We start from the raw sequence: 20,166 nt of genomic DNA, 5'->3' as shown, positions 1-20,166 counted from the left end.
ATTCTGAAATTGTGAGTGGGTAGGTGTGGAATGACTTAACTTTATTTGCTTCACCAGATGCCCCACCTCAACAAGACAAAACAACTAAGAAATAAACCACACAGCACTTAGAAGCAGGAGCCAAGAAGGCTCACAAGAGGGTCAGGGAATGCTTCCTCCTGGTCCCCATCTCCCCATCAGGACTTCCTGAAGTGGAAAGTGCAGAGGGCTGGAGCTTCCCCTGACTCCATATAGGGGTTTCCCCAAAAAAATAACCTAGAAAGAAATCTGCTTCCTGGTCAGGCTTGGGAACTGTCCATGAGTGGCACCCCTACCCCCACCCCCACCCCACTCACGTCGTCCATCTTTTCACTGACAGCCCAACTCCCACCAGGCCTCGTTTCTAAGGGGAGACATTTTCTGCCAGGGAAACCCTTACCCCTTCCCAAGATAAATCTATCAGCGAACCCTCCTCCCTCCTTCCTTTCATTTTGTACTTGGGGGTGAAGCAGAAGGTTATGGCAGGCAAGTTCCCTGCTGCTCATCAAGAGTCCCGACCCTCTTTTTACTTTCCATCCTGAGGCAGGCTCTCAACTGTTGCCCCAACTGGCTTTGAACTTGCCATCCTTCTGCCTCCAGAGGGGCATTTGGTCATGCTTTGTTCACCTGAGAACAGGACAGGATGAGAGTGTTTGCCTACCTCTCTGAGGAGAAGCCTAGAAACTTTCACCCAGTGTTACTGAGGCACCCCCTTGCCAGCCCACGGTACCCCATGAGAGGAAGACTGTTCCAGAGTTAGTTAGATGATGTCCAAAAGAATACCCCTAACTAGCCCTTATTATTCACTTACTTGTGTTTTGATAACCCTAATAATGTTTATTTTTAATGTGTTAACATTCATTCATAACTTTCATCCATAACTAATTATACATGCATGCGCGCACGCGCGCTCACACACACACACATCCCAAAGACCTAAAAGGATTAGCAGTTTTTCAAATTGGACTGACAATTGAGACAGGCTACTTTATGGCTTTTATGCAGAGCCCCCGCCCCCCATGCAGAGTGAATTAGTGTGAATCAGACCAGGGCATGGATGTAGCCTCATTTATGATCATCCACAGATGCACCCTGCAGCCCTCAGCAAGAGCTGAAGCTATAGGGCTTGCCTCTTCCTGGGCCATTTACCTTACATAGAAGAAATCCCAAACTGAGAGAGATTCATGAATCCAACATTACAAAGCCTAGTAATGGCCAAGCAAGGACAAGAAGTTCCCTTTTGTGCTCCTGGTACTCCATTCATCCGGTCACCACCCAGGATAGATGCCCAGCCAACCGACAATGCCATCTTCTCAGAGAAGAACCCATTGGTCTTCTCCCCTCTTGCCTCAAAATTATTTCTAGAATCTGTCTGGGAGGCCTGCCCTTGATCACAACGACTTCCTTCATACTGAAGGAGCTCTGCTCGTGGGTCCCAGCAGCCACAGCCACATTGCAAACCAGAGACATCATTCCAGCAGTCCATCCCACCTAGGGGCAGCTGCTAGGACTGATGACCCTCAAGGACACACAAAACTTTCCTTGTTAGAAGACTAGAGAATGGACATTGTCAACTTTAACAGTGGTAAGCAGCCTTGCTACCAAAAGGCATGCTGGTTTTCTTTTACCAGATTTTGCTTTGAACCATTCCAAGGAAATGCCATCCCCTTAGACTGCAGTAAGAATGGGTCACAAAGCACACCTTGTGTGTGGCAGGGCAGGGACCTGAACGGAGGAGGCAGAAGGAGGAACAGCTCCTTCTATTCCCAGAGAGCTCCGCCAGGCCTTGGCCCATTTCTGGAAGACCTTTGGAAATGGAGGGGAGATGCAGCCTTCGCTCCTTACCCCATGGAAGCAGGATGTGTGGAGCAAGGCCACTGCTTGTATGGACAGAACCATAAGAAAGCCCCTGTCCCCGGGGCCTATGGGCAGGGTGTGGCTTCAGTGGAACTTCCCATCCAGGCTGGCTTCTTCATCTACTCAAGGACCCACCCTACTTTGGGGGCAAGGGGTACCAGGCATATGTGTAGGTCAGAGGGCATCTTTGAGGAGTCAGTCTCTTTAGGGGTTTTCCAGGGGTCAAAGTCATTTTCCCAACTTGCACACCAAGCAGAGACTGAGCCCTCTCCCCAGCCCACTGCTGGTTTTTTCCTGGCTCTGGGGGGCTCATGCTGCGTGGAGAGCTGCTTCCCACGTGGATGGGCTTCCTGTTTGCTGGGAATGGGCAGCAGGCAGGCATGTCTGTCATCTGTGCTCACACTGGTGTGACCTTCCCACCTTCCCTGCTCTGTTCCTCTGACTCCATCCTCCCTCCTGGGACTGCCAGCTCTGCAATCTTCTCCCTTCTGCGCAGACCCAGTGTCCAAGGGAACCCCGAGCCCGCTCTGCACAGGAATCATTGGTGCCCACCCAAGCCTTTAGGCTTTCTGGGCAGTAGCTGGCAGGCTCACTCTCCTGGAGGGCAGGAAGCCAGTCTGGGGACATGGATTCTGCGGTCTTGCCACACAAATGAACAATAACATAGAATCTTCCCCCACAGCCTTCTGCCAACCTGTCCTTCTTGTGACTGTGTCTTCACATCCTGCAGACTTTACTCTCTGTCAAACATCTGAAAAAACTAACAACCCAGTTAACAAATTGACAGCTGCCCATGTTTTCTGATTTCCTTTTCCTCTTTTAGAGAATATGCCAGGAACTGGGGGAGGGAAGTTATGACCGAGAACAGTTACCTAGGATGCAGGAGGCCCTTTGGGTTCTATCCCCCACACTGTAACAAAGAGAAATCTTTAAAGATTCTGTCCCAGATCAGACTGCTCCATTGATAAAGCACAGATTGGAAGACAGGGTGCCTTTATAACCCTCAGGTTTGACTGTGCTGTCTTCCACTGGGGACATCTAACTGTGCAGTGGGACCTCTCTTCCTGCCACAGCAGGAATTGTCATAAGAGAGCAGGTCACACTGCTCAGCTGTGCTTCCCAGTTCCGCCACTCACTCTGTCTGTGACCTCGGGCAAGTAAAAAAGTCTCTGGGCCTTGTGAAGTGGGATCATAGTGTCCTGTGTCAATGGGTGGAGTCCTTGAGCTATTTTCCTGCAGTATATAGAACTGTGGTGGTACTGGTTTTGTTAGAACCCTGTGTGGCTCTGCCATGTTTAGGTCATGGCACTGCTTCGTTGACTTAGCAGCCAGAACCAGTCCAATTCACGAACTGGGACTCTTTGTAAGCTGTGTGCTTGGCTGGCTTCTCTATTAGGGATGTTATTTCTGACATGTTTAGGGCTAAAAAGCAATAGGCAAATCAGGACATTTCCTCTGATCAGTGGTAGGATAGTGGGCTCACAGCCCACTTGTCCATGTTTACATTTTCCACACTGAGCCCCCAAGAATTAGAAGACATACATACTGCTGTGGTTTCAATGTCCTCTGTTACACCTGTGGGTGTGGAGTCGCTATGGTGACGGAATTGAGAGGGAAGCTTTAAGGGTGACAGAGTCACATGAGCTCTATTTCCAGCCAGTGGATTAATGTCACCCAGTAGTGGGGTGCTGCCCCTCCATGTTATGTTACAGTAAAGAAGTCATCAGGTACTGCCTTTTGATACCGGACTCCCAGCCACAAGCACTGTAAACCAAACTTCCAGTCCATACTTCACCTCGTCCATGGTATTTTGCCACAGCTGCAGAAAGCCAACGCCTTCCATTCTGAACCATTCCCATCCCAGTCTGGTCAGCCCCCTGCCCCATCCCTCTTGGTCATGGTCCCCTTTGCTTTTGCAGACCTCTTCATCTCAGGTCTCTGTATCCAAAGCTAAGCAAGTCTCCCATGACCACACAGTTCATTGGGGTCTTCCAGGAAGCAGTTTGTCCTTAGTCTAGCATGTTCCCTCCTTCTCCCGCTAACGCTTCTTCCTGTGTGTTTTCATAGATGGGTATGCCTTTTCTCAAGAAGAGCATGGAGCTGTTACACAGGAGGAAATAGTCCGCGCTTATGACACCACCAAAGAGAAGTCAAGGAAGAAATAAGATGCAAAGTTTCCTGATGGCTCCAAGGAAAGAGATTCAGTTTGTTGCACGCAGTGTTAACAGTTTTGTCAGCAAAGACTGGCGCCAGCAGCCAGACACCAGAGAACACATTTCTGTGGCCTTAGCCGACCAGTTTGTTAGCAGCTCTCTGTCCTTGTGTAGTCCCTGGGCATAGGCGTCAGGGGAAGCCATTCTCCCAGCTTGTCTGCAGCGCTTGGCCCAACCTCTGTTTACGTCATTATGAAGCATTCAGCTGGGCTTTGTGAGGTGTGAAATTAAAAACTATGTTTCACCAATGCTTAAACATCAATACCAGTGGTTCTGGGAGAGAGGAAAGGGGCATTATGTTACAAGAGACCAGTCCTGTGTAATTGGAACAGGAAAAACGTATTTCCTGTTCGGTGCATGCACAGATCATATAAGCCTCGCTTTCTGCAGATGGCTCGCTGACTCTGATTCCTGTTTTGTTTGTCTGAAGTTGGCATAAACTTCTTGATTGCAGTGAAATCAGAACAACTTAACGGTTGGGAGATGAACCTGAGAACGTTTCTTTGGCTCTTTCAGCCACAGCCTCAGCAAGGCAACTGGCCAGCATCCTATGCCTTGTGCACCTATTTCAGCTGCCGGCAGGCCTTCAGTCTTACCACTGCTCCCCCGTGCTGTTGTCCTTGAATCTGCACAGCTGACCCTGGTGCCATGCCTCACAGCTGATAGCCACCCATCCATGTTCTGTGTGTCTTTGTTCCTCTATACATTCAGATATGGATGTCTGAAATATTTCCTCTTGCCTAGCCCCGCCCAACCCTGTCCGGCCCAGCTGCTACCCTACATCTCCATAACTGAAGGGAAGTCGCTGTTCCATACCAAGCCTTACTTAACTGTCCTTTCCCGATGGGATCCTGTGGGTGAGGGTGGCAGGCTCTACACACCATTTCCGTAGGCCTCTAGTGGCCTCTTAGAACCAACATCTGCTTCCTGGATGCTCAGAGCACATTTTAGACTTTTCCACAGTTTGGAAGTGAGTTTATAATGGTGTCTGTGCACTGAAAGAACAAAGCTGCCCCCCCCCACCACCACCACCACCACACATACAAGATTCTAGAATCAAGGCAAGCCAAGGAGAGTGGCACAGGACACAGGGCAGAGAGTGGTGAGGAAGAGGACCCCAAATCTCCTGGAAGGTGACAAAGGCCATGAGACTCAGGAGGCAGACACAGAGGACACTTTCACCAGGTCTCCATGGAAGTTCTCAGGCCCTACTCTAGTCAGTCAGTGGTTGTGATCAGCTCATGTACCCTGTAGCAGAAACCAGACCTTGTCCCACAGAGTTCTTTTGAGTTGTTTGATTTTCTTGAAGCATAGTCTTACACTGTATGACAGTCTAACCTCACACACACTTTGTAGTCCAGGCTAACCTCAGACTCTCAGCAATTCCTACACCTCCCAGATATGGTCTCTTTTCTCTAACCAACAAGTTTCAGACCCGAGGCCCTCTCTGAACAGTTGCTTAGGTTCTAAAACAAGGACAGGCGTGCCCATTCCCACCTGTAGCCACTGCAGGTCCCCACTCTGAGTTGGAAGAGAACTTGGGGGCCCCAGGCCTACATGTGAGAATGGAGGGCCCTCAGAAATCACAGGCCTGGCACCACCCTTTCTTCTCAAACTCCAAAACCCTAGACTTTTGGATGGCTTAAGGTGAATACCCTGGGTACCTGTTACTGGATAATGTGGTACCCTACCACCAGGATGCTGTGTGAGCTTAGAAACAAAGCAGCAGAGAGATGGCTGAGCAGCACAAAGTGCTGCATCAAGGAAGGGAAAGGCGACTATGCTTTGCTTCCTGGCCCCGTACTTTTGCAACATCGGGGATAAACAGATACTGAAAAACCCTGGACATGATTTGCATTGAGTAAGAAAACTGATTCTCACTTGGGGAGTGACCAGGCTGCTGAGATGGCTTGAAAGGTGGACAGGGGTGGTACAATTAACAAGAATCTTGGAAGTGACCTCTCTTTGCTCCCTGAGGCAAGTAAGAAAATCTAGTGTGCCCTGAAAGAAAGCTGGAATCCTGACAGATTATACCACACGGGAGAAACAGCAGGAAGCGTGCTGCAAATCAGCGAGCCAGCCATGGTGGACATCTGAATTGCATCCCAGAGAGGCTGGGGCAGAACTGTGGAGAGGAAAAGAAAGTCAACTGAATGTGCCCTAGGTTCTGTACAACTCCCCCTCCCCTCTCCCTCTCTCCCTCTCTTCCTTCCTGTTTCTTTTTTTCTTTTCTTTGTTTCTTTTTTCTTTTTTTTCAACCTTAAAGTTGGAGTTATTTGGGAGAAAGGAAAAAAAAAAAACCCTCAACCAATGATGGGATTTACATCTCAAGACATCTCCCAAATAATGACTACAGATTACAAATCATTTTCATAGAAAAACATTTTTGCACAGATTTTACATGTATTATTCAGAAGCAGGACATAGAGAGCAAAGTAGGAGATGGGGATCCAGCAGCTTTCTTTTGACAAGGGAAAGTGTCTACAACCAATGGTTTGTAAAAAACTCATTCAACTGTGGGTATCGCTTTAAAAGCCTACATCCTAGCTAGCTACTATCTAGTCAAGTTCACTGGATAAGCATTTTGCTGTGCCCATGCCTGCAGCACACTATACCAACGCTTGCACCCTAAGGCAAAGGTATCATTTATCTGCAGGTACCCTGACTTCCTGCAACAGGGGAACTTGCTGACCCCCTGTCTCTGGAGCTGACCCCTACAAAGGTGCATATCAAAGCAGACAGGTCAGGGTCCTGAATTGCAGGAGAATTTAGGACCCTGTTCAATAGTTCTTTGCATTATTCTTTATTCTCAAGGGAAGTTAAGAAACCAGCCCTCCTAAGCAGAAAGCCACACAGTGTAAGTCACATTATAAACCCATGCACAGGCGGTGTGGGGTTCCAGGGAAGAAAACTTACAGAAATCTTAAAACACCCCAAACAAGGCAGAAGGCTTCCAACTCACCTCTCCTCATTTATGCACCCCTATGCACCACCCATGTCCATCATTTGAATTTTACTTTGTTCTTCAAGGGGTAACAACAGCAGGAACCCACAGACCACAGACAAGGTGGGGGCGGGGAGTGCAGGAGAGCTGGTTTGCTTGAAAAAAGCAGAGATTCCAAAGGTCAGAGCTGTGGTGGCCAAAATTAAATGCCTTTGAAGACAGGTGTGTGACTTACAGACTACTTTTGGGAGGCTAACAGTATCATCGAGAAGATGAGATAGCCAAAGTGACAAGGCTTTGAAAGAATGTGGATATATTCAAGTTTAGAAAGGACAGTGTTTAGAAGGGACAAAATCAGGACACACAAGAGTAGTTTGATTTGCTTTAGAATGTTCAAGAATAGAGAGACTAGGAGAGAACACAGGATGTAGGGGGTCTACTTAATATGGCTGTCTCCCACCTTCTCATCTTCACCATCCACGGAGACAGTGGTGTGCTTGCTTGCTTGCTTGAGTTCTCCTTGGATTGCTTGGCTTGGGTGCAGATCTGGAGTCTTGATCCTTTTTGCTGTCTTTCCTATCTAACTCCTTCTGTGGTATTTATTCCTTCCATCTCCAGGACCACAGCAGGAGATGTTCTTTTAGGGACACTCTGTCTATTTTGTTTCCTTCCTTTCTTCTCCTTCCTCAGAGGGCTGCACCAGGGCTACTTGTAGGGACTGCTGCCCTGTGTCTGAGCTCTGAGATTCCACAGGAGGGGCAGAGCATTGCTTATCACCCCCCCCCACACACACACACACATACACACACACACACACACATTCTCCTTTGGTGGAGGGGCTGGCATTACTCTTAGAGGCTGATCGGGTTTCCGAGGTTTAGAGATTGAAGAGGGACAGTCTTCTTTATGAAGTGCTTCATTTTCTAGAGACATCTCACTCACTCTTCTTCGTGATCTGCCCCACGCGGCCGAGGCCCCAATCTGTGATGACTCACTTCCTGTCTTCAACGGTTCTTTCCTGAGTTCACCCGGCCAACCTCGGTGTCTCTGCTGGGATCAGCCATCTAGTTCTGGCTCGTCCAGCTGATGCTGCAGCGTCTCCTGCTCCCTCTTCTACTTCTGTTTCTCCCGCAGCTGTGTCAACAGGCTTTGCCCCTCCAAAGATAGAAAGAAGCCGCTCCACTGGACTGGGAGGTGCAAGCAGAGGAGTCATCTTTCTTAGGAGTACTCTGAGGCTTTGCCTTCAGTTTGGATATTTTTGTGGGAGAGGGGATTTTGTTATTACACCTATAATCACGCTGTGAGCAATCACTTCTGGTGTTCCATGACCAGTCACCCCATCTGTCATAACTGTCTTCATAGTGGTCCTCACCATCTGTGGTCATCATCCCTACGCTACCCACTACCAAGTGCTCTTCTGCCTGTCCTGGAGTCGTACACTCATAGTGCCTGCTGTCCCTGTGGTCATAGCTATTCTGGCACCCATGCTGATCCATATCTCAGCACACCCATCCTAAAGCCATCCATACCGATCCATATCTCAGCATACCCATCCGAAAGCCATCCTGATAGCGCTCGGAACTGTAAGGATCTCAACACTTTTCTCCAAAGCCAACATCAAGTCTTTGAGGAGGGTAGTCCTCAAAGCTGTCTGCATCAGGACAGGCCCTCCTGTCTGTATCTATTTTGTGAAAGTCTCGATTTCTATCTTGCCCAAAAGAACAATCATCCTGTCTTTACCCAGTACTCCATCAGTGACTTCCACTCAAAACTCATTACCTAGAGGGTCCTTGCTGATCCTCGGGGCACTGATGGGAGCACTCGGACCCTCTAACTCTCCATAGCCAAACCTTCCAACCTGTCTGGATTGTTGGGGTCACTTGGCAAGCATACAGCACTGATGTCTCATCTTCTAAGAATACTTTAATGGGGTCTTCTGTCATGTCATAGGGCAAGTTCCCTAGGAACACAGTATAGGGTGAGGATTTGGGCAGACAACTCCAGTTGGTATTTAGTTCCTCAGCAGCCTATGGAGCAGTGGGCGGATGGAACAGGCTATCAGAGATGCCCTATGCACATGGCATCATTACTGTGCCAGGTCATCTATTAAATCAGCCTAGCTGACAGGTTTGGAGACCAGTGCTCCCTCCCCCCATTTTCAACCATAAAGCCTGTTTGGGATGTGGTTTCCCCTTCTTAATCTTCTTTTCTGCTAAGGCTGCCATGTCAGGAGAGGAAGAGAGTGCCCTCTCAAAGGCCCCACTCCCTACTCATTTTCATTTGGGGGCTTAACCGGTTTGGAAAGATTGAGTTAAAATTCAGCTTTTTGTCGGACACCTAGCCCTCTCTTGAAAGTCCTAAATCAGATTAGCAAATGCAAGTGCTTGTTTGGAGATTTTGTTTTGTTTTGTTTTCTTGTCTTTTGACTTTACTGTGTGCATTTTCCCGGGGCATATTTTCTTCTTTTGAGAAGTAGACTAAACAGTCTCTGCAATAATGAGGTATACAGGCAGGAGAAAACATTTCTGGGAGGGATGGCTTTCTATTTTTTTTCCCTCTCCTGATTAAGTTTTCTCCTAGCCAAATAACTAAATTGGGTTTCTAGGCAAGGCAGCTGTCATGGTGTGTGATGTATACTATTTATGCAGGGCCCACAGGGGAGCTGTGTCATTTGTCCTGTCTTTAAATTGAGGTCAGAGTGTCTCACACACAACCCCTCCCTGGGGAATAGAATGGACCGGACTCGGTTGTACACACTGTCAGCTCGGTGGAAATGTCATATGGAACATGTCACTCCTGTCAAATAGTGTGTGACCCTTGCGCTGGCAGGTCAGATTCGGTCAGCACTTCCAGGGCTGCCTCTGGATTGAGCTAAACTGGGTTTAGGGCTAAGTCAGCTCTCAGAAGGCTCTTGTGTCTGGCTAGATCCCATTCTTGAAACTGTAAACAATCCAGCCAGTATCCTTTCAACTTAGTTCTGGATTCTGCTACGCTCCTCACACCTATGGAGAAGGCAGCAGTGTGGACAGCACACACTATCCTGCTATCCGTGGAGACAATAGCCTCCCCGTGTCTACAGGGCAGCCTGGATTAGCACACCTAGCAGGGTGGGTTCTCTGTGTGATGCTCGTGGAAGCAGAGCTGATGTGTCTGCTCTGTCTCGGTGCGGAACAGTCCAGATTTCTAGATCAGTATTATTTTTCCCACCTCCCAACACTCAGGCAAACACAAAGACAAAGAGTAAAGTAGATAACTGTGCTCTGGTGAAGGGAACGAGTTTTCTTCAACATTTATAAAGAAATGCACCAATGACCCTGGGCTCCAGCAGAGCCCAGCTGAGCATTTTCTTTTCTTTGACAAGCCTTCAGGTGTGCACAGGGAAAATCAATGATGACTAAGCAAGAAGAAAGGGATGATTTTGTTGTTGTCTTGAGACACGTTCTTATGTAGTCCAGACTGGCTTCAAACTCACTGTGTGATGAAGCTGCCCGTGAACACCTGATGCTCTTTACCTCCTGAAAAATGTTTTATTGTGTGTTTGTTTTGCTGGGACTCAGGGCCCTGTGAATGCGAGGCCAGTGTCTTCCATTGAGCTACTTATGTTCCCAGTCAGTGAGTGGTTTCTGATTTGTTTTGGTTTTTAAGCGAAATTAGGTATCATGAGTCTGAACATGTAAATGTCTATGTAGGCTTTCAGATCAATTTTTTTTTTAAATAAAGCCACCCGTAAGCTCTCACTTGTTATAATAATGAGCTTTCCTTTTGAGTCATAAGGAAGATTCTTTTCATCAGCCAGTCTTGTCCTGAGATCATGATGCCTTAAGTCGTAAGTCGAGGGTCTGCGACACTCTCGTCAGATGAGGCAGTCTTTGTTTGGAACAGGTGAAAGGGCCGCACAGTTCAGCCAGGGTTTGAATTACTGCCCAGGGTCATTGTCCCAAAGTAATTCAAGGAGTGATTTCAGCTTTTGAAATGTCGCCTTCATCTCCTGGGGTCTTTAAAACCTGAACAGGGAAACTGGCCAAACAGGCCTAAAGTGATAACTTAGCAAAGAAATAGGTTTATCAGATCGACCCAAAAGGTCTGGTGTGATGGTGCACACCTGTGTTCCCAGCCCCCAGGAGGCTGAGTAGCCAGGATTAGAGATCAACCTGGGCTACACAGTGAGTTCTAGGCCAGCCTGGGCTACATAGGAAGACTCTATCTCAAAGAACAAACAGAACAGATGTGGCCACCCTGTCATTCTCTCTGCATGCACATGCTTAAATTAACCAATGTAACAACAATGGGAAAGTCAAATATAATTTTTATAATTTTAAAATAAAGACCCCTCAAAATAAGAAAGTGTGCATCAGTTGGCTGTGTTGGTAATTCTATATTGGCTTCAAGACTGTTATCTATATCCATACAGGAGGGGAAATTAACTCAGGCTAGACTTAATAGAAGGTAACATGAAGGGTTTTCCACAGGTAGCAGTGGTACAGGCCAGGATTCCCATAGTGGACTATTAAGTATCCCTGAAAGAGAAAGATCAGTACTCCACGCAGTGTATGGTATCCTTCATTCCTGCTTTTTGTTTCTTCTCAGTACCCATGTCTATTGCTTCCCTTTCCACGAGCTTCACCAAACACGTAATCTCAGACTATGTGTGCCCTGGTTTTGTTTTGTTTTTTAAGCCCCCTCCCTTCATCCCCAGTCACCTAGGATGAGTGATTTTCTTGGGTAGGAAAAGGAGGGTGTAAGAAGCAACATAAATCTAAGTGGTCAGAAGCTGCAGACCAATGCTACAGGCGAGCAAACAGGGGAGAGACCAGCCCACCCTCGGCCCAGCCTCACCTTAGGAACACGTCAACAGTCCCCAGGGACAGGAGACAAAGGAGCGATTCTTTTTCCACCCGGGCTGGCTCCTTTTCAGACGACAAGCTCCTGCTCTCCCTGCCTCTGAGATATCTCCTCTGCTCCCTCTTCCAGGCAGCAGACCAAGAAAAACAGCTCACAGGATTAGCCCCTAGGCCTTTCTTCTGACCTGGCTCAAGAAAGGAAGGAGATCTGTTTGTTTGAGAAATCGGGAACAAAGTGTCAGGTGGCTGTGATTTATGGCAGAAATAGGAAGAAGAAAGTTGAAATAGCATCACTACCCAAACAATCCTGCCCTGGAAAGCAGGGGTCAAGAGGGTTTATCCAAAGCCAGGAGCCCTCCCTGGTGGTACATTCCTGTGATCCCAGCACTCTGGGACAGGACACCGAGGCAGGCCGAATCAGGAGTTGGAGGCCAGCCTGGGCCACAAGCCAGATCCTATCAAATAAAACAAATAAAAAGCTTTGTACAGGTAAGATTTTCTGATTTCCCGTGTGAAGTCAGAAGGAGAAAAGCTAAAGAGGCCATGAGGTTGGACTGGGTCTAGCTGTGTTCCTGGAGGTAGCTTGGTATCTGCTTACAGGGCAAACAGCAAACACCAGTTTAAAGAAAGAAGAAAGAAACCTGCCTGGTCATGGAGTTTCTCTCCTTCCAGCAAGATCCCCACAGCATATCCCATAACTATGGACAATTATCCTATGGCAATTACAAAGATCCTCGTGCTGGTAAAGACTTGTCTGGTTTCCAGTCATAAACTCCATGTACGGCCCGAGCTTCCTGCTCCCTCTCCCTTCTTGCTAAGAATGGCCAAGAGCAGAGCAGTACCAGGGCTCCTCCACCTGGGCCTCCCTCCCCAGAGCAAGGGTCAGCCACAGGGGAGAGACCCACATCCTACCTGTCACTGACCCACAATGAGGATGTGTCTCTGACATCAGCAAAGCCGAGTTCACACACACACACACACACACACACACACACACACACCATACCCTGTTACATCTATTCTGAGAGTGCTCCAATACTGTTTACCAAGGAGGGATTTTAATCTAGCCACACAGGGGAGAGCTGGCTGGTCCTTGCTAAACTGGCTCCCAGTAGACAAGTGAGTGCTTCCCGTGATACATGAAGGTTTTTGTTCCCTCTCTCTGGGAGTGTAGTGATTTTCAGTGCTGTTAATCTCTGGTTGTTTACGTGACAACAGTGTGGTATTATGAAGTCAGTCTCCCTCCTGGAAGGGAATCACGCCAAGGATGTCTTCTTGTACATTGGTTTGGTTGATCAGTAGCTTTGAACAATCCTGTTACTGGTGTATGTCTGCACAAACCCATTTCAAATAAACGTTTGGTTAAAGCAGAAGACTGGAGCATGTTTTATTTTGGAATCCCCCTTTCACACCCATAAGCAGTTACTGTAACCACAAAGCCATGCCTCCTTCGTGAGAAAAGGCTCCAGAAGACCACAGATTTTGATGTGTCAGCCAAAGGAAAGAACTTGTCTAGATCAATACCCTGAAACGCCCGCCCACCCCAGGGTTCATCTCCATATCCCTGCAAACTGGGAGGGAGCTTTCCAAATTCTATCAAGAACAGCATCGACTCATGGCATGGCTATTTGATTCTTTCCTTCTTCTAGTGTAGGGATTAAATCCTGGACATTCTAGGCAGGTGCCCTGCCGTGAGCTATACCCTAGCCTGGCATCGTTGGTATTTCTCAGGTGCTTGTTCCACAATCTATTCTGAAAACCCAGAGATCCTCCTGTATGCTGCCTGCCCTTAGTTCCCTTTTGTTTGCAGTGCTATGAGTCAAATGCAGAGCCTCTCACATGTTAGACAAGCCCCCTAACACTCATCGATGGTCCTGGCATACAAATCCAAAACTTAAAACCTAATATACCACAAGGACAATTCGCACTGGGCACTCGGTTACAGATGTTTCTAACAAGAGATGCTCAGTCAGTGTCCTGGTTTCATTTCTGTTGCTGTGATAAACTATCCCAACAAAAGTAACTTCAGGGAGAACAGAGTTTGTTTCCGTTATAATTCCAGGTTATTATTCCATCGTTGTGTGGAAGGCAATGCAAGAGCTTCAAATAGCTAATCATATCACATCCACAGCCAGGAAAACAAAGAAAGAAATGCAGACTTGCTTGTTTGTGCTCACTGTGATTTCTTCTCCGCACCGTCCAGGACCTAGGGAATGGTCCCACCCATAGTGGACTGGTTCCTCCGTCAGTGGACTTAATTAAGACAATGCCTCACAGACATGTGCACAGTCCAACCCCATGTAGACAATCCCTCATCAAGACACTTCCCAGGTGATTCTAGGGCCTGTCAGGTTGACAGTAAAAGCCAACCATCACAGTCAGTATTACCAAAGGAGGTTATTTACTATGTATACAGCATTCTGTCTGAATGCATGCCTACAGGCCAGAAGAACGCACCAGATCTCATTATAGATGGTTGTGAGCCACCACATGGCTGGGAATCAAACTCAGGACCTCTGGAAGAGCAGCCAGTACTCTTAACCTCTGAGCCATCTCTTTAGCCCACCAAAGAAAGTTAAAATCCTTCCCTTACAAAGTTGCCTGCACCAAACCCAGTCAGGCCAGCTCTTGGGTATTCATTCACTCATTAACAGTGTGTCTCACACATAAGCAAAATTGTTTAAATCTTGAAGACTGACCTCTAGCCTCCATTAGCTGCAATGAAGTGCTCTGGACTTGAGGTTCCTGGATGGTAGTTGTTTAAAGGGAAGGTACCTCGGCTGAACTCAGAGCACTGCCTGCTCCAGAGCAAGTCTAAATGGCCTGTTTCTCGACAGTTTCTGTAAGGTTCGTTATAAAATCACTCAAGGAACTGAACGACGTTGATATTTTTCCCATCTACTCTGAATCTTTTTAATGTGTTTTGATTTGAACTGTTCTAAGTTATTTGCAGAGAAATTGCTTTTGATTTCTCCCCAACTTTCCAAAAGTGTTTCTTCATACGTTATTTTCTGGTTACGTGGTTAAAAGCCTTTCTGCCTGGGCCAGAATGTGGCTCAGTAGTAGAACACTTGGTTAGTGTGCGTGAGGCTCTGGGTTCCATCTCCAGATCCAGACAAAACTACACTAGCGCATGTGTGTGCACACATACACACACACACACACACTCACAACCCTTGCCTTTATCTGCTGGCCAAATTGTAACTGTTGTTTCCCAAAGGCCCCAAGTATCAAAATGGCTGGCAGTATGGCAATCTGGCCTCTGAAGCCCCATCTGAGGGAACTGAGTGTCACGTTCTCCAAGAGGCAGTTTCAAATGTCCTTGAAAGTATAAAATGGATTAATATCCCATATGTCCATCAATGGTAGTATAGATAATTAGGAAAGAATTCTACAATGAAATTCTCCACCACAATTAAAAGATACAACAGTGGTAGAAGGAAAGGCAGGCAGACACAAAAGATTCCACACTGTATAATTTCATACATATGAGGCTCAACACCAGGTACAGCCCATGTTCCAAGGAAAAGAAGTTCTGACTTTCCCTGGGTGATGGTTTGTTGGCCTAGACACTTAAAATTGTGTGCTTGCTGTATGTGAGTGTGATGAACTGGATAGAAAAGTTAGACAAAGTGATTCAGTATCAGTCAAAATTTAACTGAACAATAAAATTAATTGTTCCAGAGTGTAACGTTATTGAGGAGAAGATATATATATATATATAGTGTGTGTGTGTGTGTGTGTGTGTGTGTACACGAGCATGTGTGTGGTGCTAGAGCACAATGCATGCCGGTTGAAGATTCCAACATCCAGCCCTGGCCAGCTCTCATTCTGATGTCCTGACTCTGGATCCATTCACGAGAAGCCTCCAGATGATCAGCCATGCCAGAGAGAGACCCAAGGATGAGAGAACCCTTGTGGGTTATAAAACCACAGTGTGAATAAACGAGGCTGCTCCACCAGACTCGGCACAGAGAAAGCACTGATCAGGGGACAGAGAGAGCCAGCTGAAAAGGCAGGCATTCAGGTTAGCCAGACATAGTGCAACTCTTGATTGGCTAGTGGAAGAAAAATCAAGAATCCTGCCCCTAAGTTATGTCTAGGGCGCTTCCTCTGTTTGGTGTGTTTGCTTACATAAACATATGCATTTCTCTATATTGAACTGATTAAAACTATCTAAATAGGAGTTGGAGTGTGGATTTACAGTTGCAGCTGATTCATGCTACCTGGTGTCCTTTCATTCCTCAGAGGTGAGAATTACCAACCCTCCGTTCAGAGATGGCAAAGCAGGCCATCATCAGAGACCACTGAGCATGCACTAGAAATGATCCTAAGCTGGTTTTGCCTGATTCTGTATGGGTCCAAGCAAGCTAAACCCTGCAGAATCCTGTGTAAGCTACCCACATAAACACAGTCCATTCTGCTGGAAACATCCTGAAGTCAGTCTTCACACATACATACACACGTAGCAAATGTATATCAGATAATGTATACACACGTAGCAAATGTATATCATAGTTACAGAGGACAATCAGTGGCTACGTTTTCAGTTTCTTGAATCCAAATTAGGCCAGAAAGGTATGATTTTTCTAAATGACCTACATGTCAAGATGGCTGAGATTAAAATCCAAGGGTTTTTTTGTTTGTTTGTTTGTTTTAAAACAGTCTTAAAAGGCCACTGTTGTTTTTCACTTAGGTTTTTAGAAAATTACTTTTTGGGGGGCCAGAGAGATGGTTCAGCGGTAAAGAGCACCAACTGCTCTTCTAAAGGTCCTGAGTTCAATTCCCAGCAACCACATGGTGGCTCACAACCATCTATAATGGGATCTGATGCCCTCTTCTGGTATATTTGAAGATAGCTACAGTGTATTGATATAAATAAAATAATTTTTTTTAAAAAGAACATTACTTTTTAATTTCTTGTTCTAGACATTTCCGATTTGAGTCTAGGTCCCTTGATTCTGCTGGATGTAAATGTTGAAGACATTGGGAAGATGCAGCTGTAGGAGATAAAAGGACTCTCAGAGCCGAATCTTTAGCAAATCTTTACAATGTTACAGCTGGAATTGGTGGTTCACAACTGTAATCCCTGCATGTGGGAAGCTGAAGTAGGAGGATTGCCAGACGTTTGAGGCCTAGTCTGGGCTACATAGTGAGTTCCAGGCAGCCTGGGCTATATGGAAAACCTTGTCTTAAACCACTGAGACACTTTCACAGTGTGGAGCTTTTACACTCAACATCTTTAACATGAGTAGCTTCAGTTATTGGGAAGACAATTAATAGTTTCCAATTTTAAAAAATATTTTAATGTTATTTTATTTATTTATTTATTTTCATCTTATGTGCATTTGTGTTTTGCACACTTATTGTGCATCCATTATCTGCGTGAGGATGTCAGATCTTGGAGTTAAAGACAGTTGGGAGCTATGTGGGTGCTGGGATTTGAACCTGGTTCCTCTGGAAGAGCAGCAGTGCTCTTAATGGCTTAGCCATCTCTCCAGTTTCCAATTCTTATCTCTGGAAGACACTCAAATCAAAGGAACATGCTTGCTTCTTAATTAATAAAAATTTTTTGAGAAAGTGAAGACATGCCAGTTGATTTGTGTGGAGGGAGGAGGTAAGTGGGCACTCTGGGAGCCATCTTCCTGTGCTGGCTCCAGTCCTCCCTATACATTAGGAACTTTTTTCAACCCTCGTGTTCTGGGACTGGCCCTTTAAGCACAAAAAGCCCTGTGAAATTCCATCCTTCTATGCTCCCCCAGTGGCCTTGTCCAGCCCTCTCTGTCCCCTCCCCTTTCTCGGGCATGCTCCAGAGTGTCCCTGTAGGTGCCTACTGCATTTAAGTGTTTAAAGCTGCCAGAACCTGCTCCATACGCTTCAAGTCTTCTGCTCATGACCTTCACCCTCCCCACACTGGGCCGAGAGGCCATGATTGTTCTGTTACTCAAAAGGTAAGAGGAATAGGCACAAGCAGGACATAGCTGGATTTTTTTTTTAATTCCAGAAAGTTCAATGAACCATGAATGCAATCGCATTATTGTATTTATTCAGCAGTAGTTCAGTGAAGTCCTGTATGGCAGCCCATGCTTGGAGGCTTGCTTTTTGCCCAAATGACTAACAGGGAAGTGTGATTTCTATTGATTCTTCTGTCTCTCTATGGCCACCCGCTTTCCAGATCCCAGCAGGATCTGATTCCAATGCCACACACAGAAGTCTACCCTGGGTATCGCAGTAAGACACACCCACTTCAGGGACGCCATTCTGTTGGACCGGGCTAAGTTAACAGGAGTCACAATTCCAAAGCCCTTTAACTGTATCCCTTGGCATCTAGGAAGCTCAAGCAACTGCAAGAAAGTGTGTGGGTGGCACTTATCAGCTGGCTGAGCCACTTCAAGAAATCAGTGTGCATTTATTTGTGTGCTGGAGGCCTGACACCGTAAAAGGGGTCACTGTGCTGGTTCAAAGCGGGGTTGCCTGAGGCGAGAGAGCCTCTGACTCAGAGTCCTCCTAGCCTCAGCCTTAAAGACCATTCCATCTCCCTCCCACAGCCCAGGGCATTTATGGGCTCCATTGTCATTCCAAACTTTGTTCTGATAGAATCATAGATCCTAATTTATAACAAAACAAGGACCATGTGGGTCACTGAGCTCAGGAAATGAAGCTCTGCAGTCTTGAAAACGTGAACTGGGCCTGTGGGAAGCGGCTCAGAAGTGGCGGGTAAGGAAGGAAGGCGCGTGCTGCAAAGACATGGGAATCACATTTGCCTCCTCACGCTGGCCACCCTGGACGCTGATGTCAGTATTTTTGGGTGCTGGGGATGAAAGTCGAGGTCTCCCATGAGGTAGGCAAGTGAGGCATTAAGTAAGCTACACACCCTGGCCTGATATTGAAACATTGTAACCCTTCCCCTTCATATTGAAACATTGTAACCCTTCCCCTTCAGCAGCAATGGTGGATGTGGCATTTCCACTCATGTTTTGATTTGCTAGTCTACAGGAACCTCAAACTGTCCTGTTGTAAGACTCCTAAGTGCTGGGATGACAGCGAAGGGCCACCAGGCCCAGATCAAATTTGTGCGGAAGTCATTCTGAACCAGGCTGACCTTGAACTCACGGCCATCCCCCTACCACTGCTTCTGAAGTGCTGAGATTACCAATGTGAGCCACCATGCTCAGCTCACAATTTTCAACACAGGAGCCGGTTAGTTTTTTCTTCCTTGAAGAGATCACCTGAAAATCTGGAGGCTCCCCAGCTCTCCACGAGTCAAAGCCATCAGCTTAAACACTGGAGAAAATGTGACTATTTTTCCATCAGTAAATGACCCCACTTTTTAGACAGACTGTAAGATGTTTCAAATGAGTGCAAATCACACCACAGAAGTTCAAATTTTTTAAATTCCCAAAAGAGCAAGAAAGGCCTGCTGGAACTAGGTATTTACTTCCACGTTGCTAGCGAGCTCTCTGTAGTTCCTCCCAAAATCTAAAAGCTCTACAATTGCCTCTAGTGATGTCATCCTCGGAAAGGCTCAGGAGCATCATTGGATGAGACCTCCCATTTCATTTACTAGAACTTAACGTTTTCACCACACAGAAAAGGGAAGAAATCGAGTGATCTCCCCTAAGCAAGCACTCACCATCCACCACTTCAGAAATGCAGAGGCCAACCTGCATCAAGCAAAGTCCTGGTGTCAGATAAAGAACTGGCCGACCACAGCTCCCTGGCTTGTTGCCTGGCTTTGTACAGCTAGTGCTCAAGCTGGATTTTACCCTTTGAGATAGTTGTGGGGGAAGCGATGGGGTAAAAACTATTTTGTGACACTGAAATTTCATGGAATTCAGATCTCAGTATTTATAAATCAGGTTTGGGGCTGGCAAAATGGCTCAGTGCGTAAAGGTGCTTGCTGCTAAGCCTAAGGATAACAGAGTTTGGTTCATGGGACTCACACGGTGGAAGGAGAACGGACTCCCACAAGTTGTCCTCTGGCCCCTACAGATGTGCCATTTTACACATGTGCCTATACACACACACACACACACACACACACACACACACACAGCCTTGCTCAAGTGTTTGTAAAGTACCAACTGTGGTTGTTTTTGGTCAGTTGATCAGCTCCTAAGCATTACCGTGAGAACAGAAGATCCCCAAAGTAAAAAAAAAAAACCTGCTTTTGAGTGTCAAGTTTTGCCACAGATATGCCTGTCCTTCCCTGGTACCAGGTATTGTGTAAGCAAGGTTCATGGCCCCAGAAACAGCAGTTATGATTCTGTGTTCTATTAACAATGACTAATTA

At 46.7% G+C, this 20,166-nt stretch overlaps 1 protein-coding gene and 1 pseudogene across 5 annotated transcripts in view; one reads left to right on the top strand and one right to left on the bottom strand.

The window, feature by feature from the left end:
- Atp8a2 (ATPase phospholipid transporting 8A2) overlaps positions 1-4,488 on the top strand; it is a 527,640-nt gene extending 523,152 nt beyond the window's left edge. For all 5 annotated transcript variants that reach the window (XM_021182071.2, XM_021182073.2, XM_029469107.1 and 2 more), the window contains one exon: positions 3,943-4,488. In XM_021182071.2, the coding sequence (XP_021037730.1) occupies positions 3,943-4,040 (98 nt within the window). In that variant the 3' untranslated portion in view covers positions 4,041-4,488. The remainder of the gene's footprint in view (positions 1-3,942) is intronic.
- Positions 4,489-7,468: 2,980 nt separating this feature from the next.
- On the bottom strand, positions 7,469-9,257 carry LOC110308960 (annotated as a pseudogene).
- Between the last annotated feature and the right edge of the window lie 10,909 nt (positions 9,258-20,166).

This window comes from Mus caroli, chromosome 14 (genome assembly GCF_900094665.2).
Source record: "Mus caroli chromosome 14, CAROLI_EIJ_v1.1, whole genome shotgun sequence".
Classification (NCBI taxonomy): Eukaryota; Metazoa; Chordata; class Mammalia; order Rodentia; family Muridae; genus Mus; species Mus caroli.
Note: the sequence above shows the minus strand (reverse complement) of the source record. Positions and strands in the feature narration are given on the sequence as shown.